This window comes from Otolemur garnettii, unplaced genomic scaffold, assembly GCF_000181295.1.
Source record: "Otolemur garnettii isolate 467f Iridium unplaced genomic scaffold, OtoGar3 scaffold00021, whole genome shotgun sequence".
NCBI lineage: Eukaryota > Metazoa > Chordata > Mammalia > Primates > Galagidae > Otolemur > Otolemur garnettii.
Window position 1 is genome coordinate 17192742 of NW_003852416.1, and position 15538 is coordinate 17208279.

The 15538-nt window shown below is 40.4% G+C and overlaps 2 protein-coding genes across 5 annotated transcripts in view; one reads left to right on the forward strand and one right to left on the reverse strand.

Moving 5' to 3' along the window:
* ATP5MD (ATP synthase membrane subunit DAPIT) lies at positions 1-8330 on the forward strand. 4 transcript variants are annotated; one of them, XM_003787203.3, is made up of 4 exons: positions 1-137; positions 5399-5494; positions 5574-5666; positions 8227-8330. In XM_003787203.3, the coding sequence occupies exons 2-3, from the start codon at positions 5408-5410 to the stop codon at positions 5661-5663; spliced, it is 177 nt and encodes a 58-aa protein (XP_003787251.1). In that variant the 5' UTR covers positions 1-137; positions 5399-5407; the 3' UTR covers positions 5664-5666; positions 8227-8330. The 4 variants fall into 4 exon arrangements, with proteins under 4 accessions (XP_003787251.1, XP_012659136.1, XP_012659137.1 ...); XM_012803682.2 differs by having other exon boundaries at positions 5404-5494; XM_012803683.2 differs by having other exon boundaries at positions 1-128.
* TAF5 (TATA-box binding protein associated factor 5) overlaps positions 8315-15538 on the reverse strand; it is a 22477-nt gene continuing 15253 nt past the window's right edge. The window contains exons 7-11 of the mRNA XM_003787201.2: positions 14700-14829; positions 11951-12115; positions 10551-10728; positions 10129-10306; positions 8315-9388 (exon numbers count right to left, since the gene is read on the reverse strand). Coding sequence (XP_003787249.1) covers positions 9171-9388; positions 10129-10306; positions 10551-10728; positions 11951-12115; positions 14700-14829 — 869 coding nt within the window. The 3' untranslated portion in view covers positions 8315-9170. The remainder of the gene's footprint in view (positions 9389-10128; positions 10307-10550; positions 10729-11950; positions 12116-14699; positions 14830-15538) is intronic.

Here is a 15538-nt window from a genome sequence, read left to right on the forward strand (position 1 = left end):
GACGCCGGGAGCTGAATCGTTTCTGCTCGGTGAACGCTGGTGGGGGAGGAAGGGCTTTTTCCGGCTGGACCGAGGGGCGGCTGGGAACCTTGAAGGGCACTGGTTGCGGAATTTGTGGCTTTGGCGAGGTGGGTGAGGTAAGGAGTCCGGGCGGGGACTTCGCGCCGCCATATGGCTGGGCTGGCCTAAGATCTGACCGTTTTGGTTGGGGGAACACCGCGAGGTCTTCGTTTTAGAGGGCAAGAACGGTGGGGAGTAGGAGAGGAGCTAGGGAAAACGAGAGGATACGGGGAGGCTGGCTGAGTGGGCTGAGAGACCCACCCAAAGGCTTCCACAGTTCCCGAGGACCCTTAGATTGCATTTTCTAGTAGGGAAAAATAAGGCCTTGGGCAGAAACAGTCCCTCAAGGTCACCCAGTGTTTGATCGAGGATGTGGGCTTCTGACCCGATCTCTGGCCTTTCCTCTGTATGCCCCTAGCTGGCTGTTTCCGCCTGGCCATCCAAGCCTCCTTTTAGCTGCGTGGCAGCCTTTGTCAAAGCGACAGTGTAGCCCGTCCTCTGCAGCTCTCCAGGCCCGCGGTAACGGGTTAGATTTCAGTCTTTATTCAAATCAGTGGGAAGGCCTTTCCTAAGAGGTAGCCAGCACCGAGAGCTGTAAACTAACTCCTTGTCGTGCAAGAGGCTGCTTCTGACAGCTGAGCGTCTCTCGTTCGACTTTGCCTTCTTTTACCTCGTGATCTCACCATTCCAGGTAGGTGTCCAGTCGGAGAATAGCAATATCGAGGAACATGGAAAGTAGCAAGGGCCAGTGGTTACTTTAAGACTTTAATGAAATGCCCATTTAACAGATGGAAAGAGGTATGGAGGGATTCCTTGTATATAGTAGCGGTTAGCAGCTTAATTAAAAACAAAAAGAAAGGCCCAGTTCCCTTGGACTTTCCCACGGGCCATCACTTAACAATATTAAATCAAACTATGAGTCTTACAAAGGTCACTCTAAAACAAATGTTTCTGATCTTTACCCTTAAGTAACCTGCAGTTTACTAAAGAGTGCAGACCCAATTTTTTTTGGTCTTATTCCTTTTTATCGCTCCAGCGACACCCCCATTCTGCGTTCTCTCTCCATTTCAGCTTCTTAAGAGCCTTCTTTTTTTTTAAGACCCAGTCTAAATTTCCCAGATTATGCCTTTGCTTGCAGTCAGAAGTAGTCTTCTGTGGAAGGTTATGAATATCAGCCTTCCTCCCATGGTGCGTAAATTGAAGAGAAATTTAAGGCATCTTTATAGCGTTGAGCATGCTCGCTTTTTATTTTTTAATTGTTGGAAATTCATTGAGACAAGAAAGCAGGTTACACTGATTGCATTTGTTAGGTTAAGTCCCTCTTACAATTGTGTCTTGCCCCCAAAAGGTGTGGCACACCCCAAGACCCAACCCCTTCCCTCCTCTCTCTCTCTCTGCTCTTCCTTTTGAGCATGCTCTCTTAAAAAGTTTTGTTAGACACAAGGTAGTGGAGGGTTATCATTTAATGATTTGATAACGTTAAGCCCTTGTTTTCTATAGGGTTTCTCTTAGAAACCTATTTCATACCACAAGAAATGAATCCTAAAATGTATCATGAAATAAATAGATTAAAAAGTATGCCTTTAATAAATTTAGTAAAATAAAACAGTTGACATTAAAACTATATCATAAGTTTTTGTTTGTTTGTTTTTGAGACTAAGCCTTACTTTGTCACCCTCCTTAAAGTGCTGTGGCACCATAGTTCACAACAACCTCAAACTCTTGGGCTCAAATGATTCTCTTGCCTCAGCCTTCCAAATAGCTGGGACTACAGGTGCCTGCCACAGTGCCCGGCGTTTTTTTATAGACGAGGTCTTGCTCTTGCTCAGGCTGGTCTCCAACCCGTGAGCTCAGGCAATTCACCCACCTGGGCCTCCCAAAGTGCTAGGATTACAGGTGGGAGCCACTGCTCCTGGCTTTTTTTTTTTTTTTTTTAAATGGAGATTTTCCCACTTGGACTAGACTGATCAAGGCCACTTAAGGAACTTTAAGAATTTTGGCTTTTCTTCATAGTTCCAGTATCTTCTTGAAAGTTTAAAAAATTAAGCTCATTTGTCTCAAATTTTCATTGCCAATTCTTTGCAGAAGAATGCCTTTAAAGGCCTTTGAATGGTAAACACTGAAGTTCCAGTTCCAAAGAAACCACTTCCTCCCAGGCCTCTCCCTCTTGCATTTTGTGAAGAGCCAGCTGAGTCTCTGGCTATCAATCTCAACCAGACCTTGACTGGTTTGTCTGTATTGGCAGTTCACTCAGCATGGCTTTGGTTGGTAGATAGGTGGTCGGTCATACATAGGAATTTTCAACTCTTGTCCTGGTGACCTTTTGAATATGTTTTTGCTATTTTTTTTATTATAAAAGAAATACATGGCTTTGTAAAATACACAGGTATTAATAATTAGCACCTCTTAAAAGTTTGATACATAGTTCTTTTTTTTTTTTGGAGACAGGGTCTCACTATGTCGCCCTCCGTAGATTGCTGTGGCATCCCAGCTCATGGCAACCTCAAACTCTTGGGCATAAGCAATTCTCTTGCTCTGCCTCCCAAGTACCTGGGACTACAGGCACCTGCCACAATGCCTGGCTACTTTTTGGTTGTAGTTGTCATTGTTGTTTGGCAGGCCTGGGCTGGGTTTGAACCTGCCAGCTCTGGTGTATGTGTCTGGCATCCTAGCCACTGAGCTACAGGCACCAAGCCTGATACATAATTCTTGCAGAGTTGTTTTTTTTTCAATATATGTAAGTAGATACTTGTTTTTGTTTTTATTACTGCAGTATTTTTTAAACTTAATTGTTTATCAGATTTACCTAGAGGCCTTATTGAAACTGGTTGCCAGGCCCCAAAGTCTGTGATTCAATAAACTGAGATAGGACCTAGAAATCTGCACTAACAAGTTTCCAGTAATTTTTCCTTTCTTTTTTTTTTTTTTTTTTTTTTTGAGAGAGTCTCAAGCTGTCATCCTGGGTAGAGTGCTCTGGCGTCACAGCTCACAGCAACCTCAGACTCTTAGGCTCTAGCAATTCTCTTGCCTCAGCCTCCCAAGTAGCTGGGACTACAGATGCCTGCAGTGGTTGTAGTTGTCATTGTTGTTTTAGCTGGCCTGGGCTGGGTTTGAACCTGAGAGTTTGGGGATGTGTGACTGGCCACTGAGCTCTAGGCGCCACCCAGTTCCCAGTAATGTTAATGCTGCTGGTCTGGAACCAGACTTTGATTTTTTTTTTTTTTTTAGAGACAGTCTTACCGTGTCACCCTTGGTAGAATGCCATGGCGTCACAGCTCACAGCAACTTCCAGCTCTTGGGCTTAGGCAATTCTCTGCCTCCTGAGTAGCTGGGACTACAGTGCCTGCCACAACGCCCAGCTATTTTTTGTTGGAGTTTGTATGTGGGTCCAGTGCCCTACTCACTGAGCCACAGGTGCTGCCCAGGGACCAGACTTTGAGAACCACTGATATGCTTTATAAAATTAAATAATTACCAGTCTCCCATAGGTGGCCTTTTAGTTTTTCTAGTTTTTTACTTTCATAAACAGTATTTCAGTAACCATTCTTGAACCATATAACGTATTTCCACTTAATGTTTTTTGTTTTTCTTTTTTTCTTGAGACAGAGTCTCAAGCTGTCCACTTAGATAGAGTACCGTGGTGTCACAGCTCACAGCAACCTCAAACTCTTGGGCTTAAGTGATTCTCTTGCCTCACCCTCCCAAGTAGCTCTGATTACAGGCACCCGCCACAAGGCCTGGCTATTTTTTGTTGCAGTCATCATTGTTATTTTAGCTGACCCAGGCTGGGTTCGAACCCACCAGCCTCCGTGTATGTGGCTGGCACCCTCCCCACTGAGCTACAGGCCAACACATTTTATGTTTTGATAAGGTTAAATTCTTGGAGATAATGAACCAGTTAGATAAAAGGGTATTACACTCATTTTGTGATTTGATATATACTGCCAAATTGCACTTTAGGAAAGTTGTACCAGTTTATACTGAAAGCAACAGAGAATATCTGTTTTCCCACATTCTTAATAATACCACTTAGCATAATTTTATCTTTGGCAATTTGATGGTTAAATATTGGTCTAATTTTATCTTTCTTTGATGGTGAGGTTGATCATCCTTTTTTTTGCCTTTTGTTTTGGCATTCCTTTCTTAATATTTTTCCTTCTCTAAGATGATTAAAATATTTGCACGTTTTTTGTCAGGATGTTTTGGTTTCACTATTTGTTTCTATTTTGATGTAAGAAGAATTCCAGCTTACCCGCAACCACTGATGGCTAGTTATCAACTTCATTTAGTAAATGACCCTTTCTTCCCTCCTCCTATGGAGGTCCTCAATTATTTATAACAAGAAAAGTCATAAAAGCAGGGATTGTGAGTTGAGCTGTTTAGTTGGTGGTCACCCTTTAGTGAAAGTTTTAAAAATACCCTCAGCTCAGGCCAGGCACAGTGGCTCACGCCTATAATCCTAGCACTCTGGGAGACCAAGGCAAGTGGATTGCCTGAGCACAATCTCTAAAAACAGCTGGGCGTTGTGGCAGGCACCTGTAGTCCCAGCTATTTGAGAAGCTGAGGCAAGAGAATGGATTGAGCCCAAGAGTTTGAGGTTGCTGTGAGCTATGACACCATAGCACTCTACATACGAAGGGCAACAAACGGAGACTCTGTCTCAAAAAGAAAATAATACCCCAAGCTTCAACTTTCAGGTAGTCTTAAAATTAATTCAGTGTACAATGTACCATCATCTGAATAGAGCAGGAATGAAAAACATTAAGCTCTATGGGGTCAGAGAGTAGACTGCATTCTCTTCCTCTGCTGAGTATTTCAGGAAGTAGCAACCAAGGTAAAGCCCTACTTCCAAAAGCTTCTCTTAACTAGCTTCTCTTTCCACCATCTTTGCTATTGCTTTGTTGGGTAAGACATGAATAAAAATTCATAGTTCTTGCGGGGTGAGGTGGCTCACACCTGTAATCCCAGCAGTCTGGGAGGCTGAGGTAGGCAAATCGCCTAAGCTCGTAAGTTTGAGATCAGTCTGAGCAAGAGTGAAACCCCATCTCTAAAATAGTCAGGCATTGTGGCAGGTGCCTGTAGTCTGAGCTACTCAGGAGGCTTAGGCAAAAGAATTGCTTGAGCCCAAGAGTCTAAGGTTGCTGCGAGCCATGACACAATAGCACTCCACTAGGGGCGACAAAGCATGACTCTCAAAAAAAGAAAAAAAAAATTATAGTTCTTATATGCAATGACTTCAAGTTTTTTAACGAATAAAAAGCGAAACAAAACTTATTTTAAAATTGCATCCTAACCAATTTATTGTTGCTTTCATTTTTTTTCTTTTTTTTTTTGGAAGATTAGAATCATGGCAGGACCAGAAAGTGATGCCCAGTTCCAGTTCACTGGAATTAAAAAATATTTCAACTCTTATACTCTCACAGGTAGAATGAATGTAAGTATTAATGATACCATTAAGCATTTGTATTTTAGAAAAATATAGATGTGAAACAATTCTTGTTTTTTTTTTTTAGTGTGTACTGGCCACATATGGAAGCGTTGCTTTGATAATCTTATACTTCAAGTTAAGATCTAAAAAAACTCCAGCTGTGAAAGCAACATAAATGGTAAGAAGTTGGCATTTAAAAGTTTATAATTTTGGCTTAGCGCCTGTAGCACAGTGGCTATGGAGCCAGCCACATACACTGAGGTTGATGGGTTCAAACCCGGCCCAGACCAGCTAAAACAACAACTGCAACAAAAATAGCCAGGTGTTGTGGCAGGCGCCTGTAGTCCCAGCTACTTGGGGGGGCTGAGGCAAGAGAATTGATTAAGGCCAAGACTTTAAGGCTGCTGTGAGGTGTGATGCCACGGCACTGTACCAAGTGCGACCTAGTGAGACTCTTGTCTCAAAAAAAAAAAAAAAAAATTCAGCACCTGTAGCTCAAGCGGCTAAGGCACCAGCCACATACACCAGGGCTAGTGGGTTCGAATCCAGCCTGGGCCTGCCAAAGAACAATGACAACTACAACCAAAAAATAGCCAGGTGTTGTGGTGAGCGCCTGTAGTCCCAGCTACTTGAGAGGCTGAGGCAAGAGAATTGCTTAAGCCCAGGAGTTGGAGGTTGCTATGAGCTGTGATGCCACGGCACTCTACCCTGGGCTACAGCTTGAGACTCTGTCTCAAAAAAAAAAAAAAAGGCTTATAATTTTGGGGAATGATCATATATGGAATAAAGTTTATAATTTAAGCCATTTTGATGTTAGGTTTTTTCCCCCTCTCTGAAAGTGTAAACCATAGCTGGGCATTGTGGTGGGTACCTGTAGTCCTAACTACTCAGGAGGCTGAGGCGAGAGGATCACTTGAGCCCAAGAGTTTGAGGTTGCTATGAGGCTATGATGCCAAGGCACTCTACCAAGAGTGACAAAACAAAACTCTTTAAGAAAAACAACGTGTATACCCTTGTCATTTTGCAAAAATGATTGCATACAAGAAAAAAGGAAAAATGTATTGCCCTTATCCCATTACCCTGACAATTTTTGTTAACATTTTGGTTTAGCTTTTTTTTTTTTTTTAAAGTATCTTATTTGGCTTCCAATAGCTATGATCATGTATGGTCATGTCTACAATTTTGTCTTAGAATAAGTATATATTCTTTATAAATTGAATGTATGGGTATTCACAAATATATGAATTAGTTCAGAGGTATCTGTCTCCTATTAGAATTTGTTTATATATGTAAAATAGTGAATGCTTCTGAGCATAAAGCATTTGCATTTATGATTATTTTCTTAGGATAAAGCTTTCCCAAACAATTATGGGGGCCCAGCTTTGTATGTTTTTTGCCCTAGCCAGAGTGGAATAATACCAATTTCTGATTTTTGCTAATTTGATGAGTAAAAAAATTGTCTCTTGTTTTTCAATAAAGCACTTTTTTTTCCATTACCATTTGTATTTTTCTTCACATCTTATTCATTTCCTTACTTAAAAATTGGGTAACTTGTATAGGTTCTTTATGTATGATTTACCAACCTTTTATCAGTTGCAGGTATTTCTTATTATTTGCTAGTTTCAAATGTTGATATAATTCTATCTTTAAATTCTCATAGGCTTCATATTCTTACAGTCCCCACAACTCCTATTTACCCTTCCTTAAGTGAGTAGGTATCTGTTATGTTGGCAACAGATGGTGTGTGGAAAGCCCAACATCTAGTTTTTTGTTTCTTTGGGGTTTTTCGAGACAGCGTCTCAAGCTGTCATCCTGGGTAGAGTGCTGTGGTGTCACAGCTCACAGCAACTTCTAACTTTTGGGCATAAGTGATTCTCTTGCCTCAGCCTCCCAAGTAGCTGGGACTATAGGCACCCGACACAACACCTGGCTATTTTTTTGTTGCAGTTGTCATTGTTTAGTAGGCCTGGGCCAGGTTTGAACCCGCCTGCCTTGGTGTACATGGCCAGAGCCCTGCCCACTGAGCTACAGGCACTGCCCTAGATCTTCATTTATTGTAGTTCTTTCACAGTTTTCTTCTCTTCTTAAGAGGTTATAACTGGGCATGGTGGCAGACATTTGTAGTCATATGTACTTTTGAGGCCAAGGTGGGAGGATCACTTAGCCCAGGAGTTAGAAGTTACAGTAAACTATGATTAAGCCATCATACTCCAGCCTGGGCAGCTGAGTAAGACCCTGTCTCAAAAAATAACAAGAGCCTTTCCAATCTCAAAACTATTGGTTTAAGGGAATGCATATCCAGGAATGCAATGGTCCTTGGCTTATTCCTGACAAACAGGTAGTATTTTGCCCACTTTTCTACATTAGGCACCTCCTGACTTTGGGAAGGTGGTAATATCCCCATTATAAAAATGGAGAAATTATCTTAAGTATTAACAGATGCATTATCTATTTTCTGTTATTTGTAATATTACTTTATATACTAGACTTTTCTGATAGTATGCCTGTAGGATCCATAGTAAATTGTTGGCAGCTTCCTTGCTAAAGGTGGAGTGCTAGTTTAAAATGTATTAAGCTGAGAAACACCTTAATTTTTTGGTGTTAGTAACTCCTCTGAGAATGATAAATTTGCATATAATTTCAAGGGGTTCATGGATAGTCCTGGCATAGTAATTCTTAGATGGTTTAAAAGTAATGTTGAACATATTTGTTTTAAACTTTTTTTGCTTTGTTTATAGGATTCTAAACTGTACTTCATCTATTAAGTTCCCATGCCTGGAGAAGCTAATGTCACCTCATCATGTGATACTCAATTTGTACAATAAATTATGAACCTGGAAAAGCTGGTTGTTTTTATTTACAAGATATCAAAAATATAAAAACTGTACAAAATGCAACAAAGGCAAAAACTGGCAGTGACTTGGTCTAAATCTTTTAGTTTCCCAAAGCAAGGCTCAGTACTGGAGGTAAGCAACTGAAATGTCTATCTGACTTCAAGTGTACTAGGTTGTATGTGTCTGTTTTAGCTGAAGTAGAACATGAAAGCTAAATTTCTTATACCTGGTTTATAGCATGTTTGAGTATACTCAAAACTCACCAGATAGAAATTCAGGTGTCTGTAGATGGTTGTACTTCATCTAAATCTGGAAAAGGAATTATTGTTCACCCTACCAAGTTAACGTACATTCCACTAATCATGGGCCAAGAAAAAAATGTTAGTGGATCATTTAACATAGTACTCTTGAGTGCCCATACAGTAACTACATTTTTACAGTGGAAACATACATGCTCATCAAATTCTTCAGCTAAAATTCACAACACTGTATTAATTATATTTCTTAATTTGAATCTTGAAGCAGGATGAATTATTGAAATTGACTTTTTTCTAAACATAATAAATTAAAATAGCATTTGAACAGAAAATGCATAGTTTCCACACAATCCAGAGCACCATAAATGTCCCTTCCAACAAACATATCTCTTATTCAACTAACGGAAATTAGTTAAATGTGGTTGCTATAGAAATGTGGAACTGTCCAATTCAGATTTTCCAAGCAGCATACTTCCAGATCCATATAGATAAAAACATTCTTTGTAGCTTAAATATTAATCACTGAGGTATTTGCTTTTAGTCTCCCTTTTTCGAACAGTAGCTTCCAGAAGGTCTTTAAATACCGGTGGTTTATTGCGGACTATAAGCTCCTGCAGCTAGAACCAGATTTCTTCGCGTAAAATGGAGGTGTACAACCGGTGTTGATTTGGTCATATATGTTCCCAACAATAACTCCTGTGAATTCTCAGGTAAATTTATGTGCCCAGTGGCTGTAGTAAAGTCATCAGTCTCTAAATCTTCAAATGCTTTGATAGCATCCCATAACCGAACTGTATTATCCATTGAACCTAAAGGGAATTCAACAGAAACCATTAGTTGTATCTATCACCCAGGCTGGAGTTGCAGCCTCAAACTCATGAGCTCAAGCAATCCTGCTTCAGCTTCCCAATGCATTAGGAATACACGTATAAGCTACCACACCCAGGTCACCCATCACATTTTATCCAGTATACCTTATTTACTGTATTATTTTTGGTAAAAAAAAAAAAAATCTAGCAAACTAGTCCTTCTAAAGTAGGGTGACCAGATTTTAACATTTGTTAAGCAAGACAACATGGCCCAGGGCGGGGCAGGGGACTGGGCAGCGCAGGGCCTGACAACATGCAAACTTTGATAAGCAGTTCTTGATAATCACTTCTCAACAATTATTTGTTATTATTACAGTTTAACATTATAAAATTAAAAATAATATAAAACTCATATTCTGGTGAAATAGCCACATGGCAGCCAAAAACCATATATTCCCTTCCTGTTCTCCCACCCATTTGTGCATTCTTTCTAAAAATCAGGACTTTTTTAAAACACCATGGGACACGGGACAAATTGTTAAAAAGCGGGACATCTGGTCACCCTATTCTAAAGAAACCTTTAGGCAGTGCTTTAACCTCAGGAGTCAGTGCATACATAGGATGACAATCTAGAATCATACAGCTAAACAGAAGTTAATCTAAAACAGGACTTGGTTTTACAATTGTCAACACTCAGTGTTTCCATTTAACATACCATTAAAGCCATAATAGTCACTTACCTGATGCCAGAATTTCACCATCTCTGCTAAACCTAAGTGAACAAACTGTATCAGTGTGGCCTTTTAATTCTCCAACCATCAAACCATGTCCAATATCCCAAAGGAGTACTCTGCCATCTGTTGCTCCTGTAGCCAGGAATCTCCCATTGGGAGAAAATGTCAAGGAATGAATTGGTCCCTAGAAAGAAATCCATGAAAGGATTAAAATAGAGTTAAGTATATCTAAGAAGACTGAGACACAACTTTGAAATTTATTGGTATGAATGAATGGTATCTTTTAAATGTATGTTACTGATTTTTTTAAAATATGTTAAGAACAATGTAACCTAAATATTGGACCCTTATATTAATTTGAATAAAGTTTAAAAAAACAAAAATGTCTTGACAACCACCTTGTGTGCTAGAATAAAAGTGTAGACTACCTTGTGTCCAGTGAAGATCCTTACACAGTTACCGTTCAAGACATCCCAGAGCCTCACAGTTCTGTCTGCAGAGCCCGTAGCAACATAATTAGAATTTGGGTGGAATCTGGTACAATTCACATCAGCAAGATGGCCAGCAAATATCCTCAAAGGTTGATAGTGGTCTGTAGCCCAGAGCCTTTTAAAAAATTATTGAAAACAAAAGATGACAATTAGTAGTTAACCATGAAATGCCAAAAATCTATTCAAAATAAATACAGAAACATCCATGTGAAGTGTTTGTTCAAAATGGGTCCCCCTCACTAGTTAACTGAGAAAAAGATTAAATGACAGAATTGGCAATTATTCTTAGGAAAAGAGTTGACCAATTTTTTTGAGAGTAATTGTCTTGGTCACCCAGGTTGGAGTGTAGTGGTATGATCATTGCTTACTACAGCTTTGAATTGGGCTCAAGCAATCCTGAGTGGCCAGAACTACAGGTGCAAACCACCATGCCCAGCTGTGTTTTTAATATTTTCTTGCAGACAGGTTTTTGTTATGTTGCCCAGACTGAATTCAAACTCCTGAGCTCAAGTAATCCCACAGCTTCAGCCTCCTAAATCCCTGGGATTATACATATACACCATCTTGACCAGCTAAAAAAAAATTAAGTTATGTAAGTCCTCATTTTCCCTGTGTACATTTGTTTTCTCTTCTCCTTCCCTACTAGTCTAAACCATAGAAAAGTACTTTCCTCTTGTTTTGGCTATCACATAATTGGTTTCTAACCTGAGCTACTCATCATGAACTTCTAAGGCAATGACACGGAAACATCAAGGTGCTCACAGTGGTAAATAATGGAAGAAAAAGTTAAAGCATGTGATGGGGGCTGAGCTGTTAACAAACTAACTTAAAGAAAAATAGAACTCTGCATAGTTGCAGATAAAATAATGTTCCTATCCCAAATTCATTTTCGTTCTGTTTTGTTTTTTTTTTTTTTTTTTTGAGACAGGAGCCTCAAGCTGTCCCCCTGGGTAGAGTGCCATGGCATCTCAGCTCACAGCAACCTCCAACTCCTGGGCTCAAGCAAGTCTCCTGCCTCTGCCTCCCAAGTAGCTGGGACCACAGGCGCCCACCACAACGCCTGGCTATTTTTTGGTTGCAGCCATTATTGTTGTTTGGCGGGCCCAGGCTGGGGATTCGAACCCGCTACCTTGGGTGTACATGGCTGGCGCCTTAGCCACTTGAGCCACAGGCCCCGAGCCCCAAATTCATTTTCAAATAAGGAACTATAAAGGCTGATGTTCTCAAAAAGTTGATCCTAAATAATGAAAGTGAAAATAAATTAGATTGGAGGTTGTAATTCCAACAAGAAACCATTCTGTTCATTGAACCCCTTCATAAGCTCACAGTGTTCTTACCGAGCTACTCGGTCGTGGCCTCCTGACACAAAATAGTATCCATATGGAGAAAACTGCGTGTCCCATACTGGATAGTTGTGTCCTTTATATCCCACCAAACAAGTAAATGTTTGAAGGCTCCACAATCTAACAGTTCCATCCTCTGAAGAGGAAAGCAGATAGTTCCTAAGAGAAGAGAAAGTGATATATTTGATTCCCAGGATAACTTAGTTATCTGCCCAGTTTGTACATTTGAATATATTAAATGTAGCTAACATGCTACATCTCACTTTTAATTCATACGCTGAATTCACAGTAGTTGAAAATAACCGAACTAATGTTAGCTTTGACACTCCACATACTGAGCACTTACTGAATGAGGTAAGATTATCTTTTTAAAAAACCTTAGCGTCTATTAGGGAGACTAATAGATTCACAGTTCTTTTATTTTATTTATTTATTTTTGAGACAGAGTCCCATTATGTCATCCTCAGTAGAGTGCTGTGGTGCCACAGCTCACAGCAACCTCAAACTCTTGGGCCCAAGTGATTCTCTTGCCTCAGCCTCCCAAGTAGCTGGGACCTCAGGCACCCACCACAATGCCCAGCTATTTCTTTTTTTTTGGAGACAGTTTAACTATGTCGCTCTCGGTACAGTGCTGTCATCACAGCTCACGGCAACCTCAAACTCCTGGGCTTGTGTGATTCTCTTGCCTCAACCTCCCAAGTAGCTGGGACTACAGGTGCCCACTACAACATGCAGCTATGTTTTATTGTTGTTGCAGCTGTTTTTGTTGGTTAGCTAGCCCAGGCTGGGTTGAAACCCACTGAGCTGGGCGCCTCCAACCAGCTATTTTTTTATTGTTGCAGTTGTCATTGTTGCTTAGCTGGCCCAGGCCAGGTTCAAACCCTCCACACTGGGTGTATGTGGCTGGTGCCATAACCACTGTGCTACGGGTGCCAAGTCATCAGTCTTTTTTGTTTGTTTTTTTTTAAGAAACAAAATCTCACTTTGTTGCTCTCTGTACAGTACTGTCATGTCATAGCTCACAGCAACCTCCAGCTCTTGGGCTTAGGTGATTCTCTTGCCTCAGCCCCCCAAGTAGCTGAGATTACAGGCGCCTGCCACACGCCCAGCTTTGGTGCAGTTTGGCCGGGGCCAGGTATGAACCCACCACCCTCGCTCGGTATATGGGGCCAGTGTCCCACTCACTGAGCCAAAGGTGCCATCCCATCACAGTACTTTTAAAAAATGAAAAAACAGACTCAGTCAGTGCCCATTACTCAGTCAGTGAGTAGGGCACCGGCCACATACACTGAAGGTGGCAGGTTCAAGTCTAGCTCGGGCCTGCCGGACAACAATGACAACTGAAACCAAAAAATAGCCAGGCCCTGTGGTGGGCACCTATAGTCCTAGCTACTTGGGAGGCTGAGGCAAGAAAATCGCTTAAGCCCAAGAGTTGGAAGTTGCTGTGAGCTGTAACGCCAACGCACTCTACCGAGGGTGACATAATGAGACTCTGTCTCAGAAAAAAAAAGTGAAAAAATAGCCAGGAGTAATGACAAAAAGTCTGGTCAAATAAGATCAATTAGGTAAGTCTTAAGAAATGTGATAGTCGGCGCCAGCCACGTACACCTAGGGTGGCGGGTTCGAATCCCCAGCCCGGACCCGCCAAACAACAATGACGGCTGCAACCAAAAAATAGCCGGGCGTTGTGGCGGGCGCCTGTGGTCCCAACTACTTGGGAGGCGGAGGCAGGAGACTCGCTTGAGCCCAGGAGTTGGAGGTTGCTGTGAGCTGAGATGCCATGGCACTCTACCAGGGGGACAGCTTGAGGCTCTGTCTCAAAAAAAAAAAAGAAATGTGATAGTCACTTAAAACTCAACAAATTCTTGACTCTAAAATGGAGTTGCTATTTTCTTATACTGTATAAGTTTTCTAAGAATTAAAAAAGAAATGTCTTTGGGGAGAAAACAAACACACTACAGACATGCCTATAATACACATTTTCAGGGATTAACACAAAAGCTGAATACTTAAAAAAAAGTATTATACAGTTTTCACTGAAATCAGAATTTTCCCTCAAGTAAAAATGTATCATCTAGCTAAACTCTGTTAAACAACAAAAACCTCATTTTCAAAGTTGAATAAAGATGAGAACCTTGATGGATTGAAATATATCTGTCCAAGTAACATATGAATACAAAAGACCCTCCCCTCCATTTCTAGAGAACATTACAGATCATGAAAAATAGGGAAGTATCTATACATATAGGGTGACACTGGAATCATACGGATGTAAGAGAAGCAAAACCTAAACCAACAATTTCAAATTTCCTTTTTAGGATCCTTTGAGTCCATTTAAATTATAGAAAGATAAATCCTCAATTGATAGCTAATATACCATTAAATATGTGTATCAGGCATTTGTTTTAAATTTGATGAAATGGCCACAATGCAAGGAACCAAAGAAGCAATTTTATCCCTGTTGGAGTTAATACAAAACTAAAGCTAATTTTTAAAACCAGTAAACCCTGAGGCTGTGCATCTTGATTCTATAAATTTAGGTATACATTAAATTGCTATCTTGTATACCACTACCCCAGGATGGATTTGCAAATGGCAAGATTCTAAAAGTTAAATGAATAGGTGACCATGAGATTTTTGTAATAGAATTTTCCCAGCATTTGTATAATGTTTCCAGAAGTTAACTTTTGTAATCTCTAAACATAATACAGCAGGTATTTAAATTTAATTATTTGTATTTTACCTATCCGGACTGAAGCTGGCTCCATAGACAGGTCCACTGTGACCATATAAAATCTTCCACTCACTTGCTGTTTTCTCATCCATGATTCTTTCTAAGACATCATCTGATTCTTTGTCTATGAGGCTAAGATCTAAAATGGTCCAGAAATATTGATTTTTTTAAAAGTACATTCATGAAAACATTTTAAGGCAATTATATCATATCATGGTTTAGGGGAGGAACTAACATTTCTTCTTATGTTTTGGGCACTGTGCTAATGCCTCTAAATTATCCCAGTGATATCCCAGTGTATAGGAGAGGAAGCTGAAGTTCAGAACAGATAATAATCTGCTAGAGTGCACACAGCTACTCAGTTTTGGTAACCAGGACTGAAACTCAAATTTGTCCACTGTACCACAATGTTTCACAAAAGAAACTATGGATTATTAAAATAATGTAAAATGATTACATTTTACAGCCAGCTAGGGATGCTGGCTCATAGCTATAATCCTAGCACTCTGAAAGGGAGAAGTGGGAGGATTGCTTGATGTCAGTTAAGAGACCAGCCTGAATGAAACAAGACCCCCATCTCTACTAAAAATATAGAAATAGCTGGGCATGGTGATGCATGCCTATAGTCCCAGGAACTAGGGAGGCTGAAGTAGGAGGATTGTTTGAGCCCAAGAGTTTGAGGTTGCTATGAGTTAGGCTGAGGACACAGTAGTATAGCCCAGGCGACAGAATAAGACTCTGTATCCCCCCCACCCCCAAAAAAGTACTATTTCATTTAAATAATACAGTTAACCTTATCAGTTCTTTTTAGCCATCTGTATGGCTATTTAAGGTGTTTTTTTTTTTTT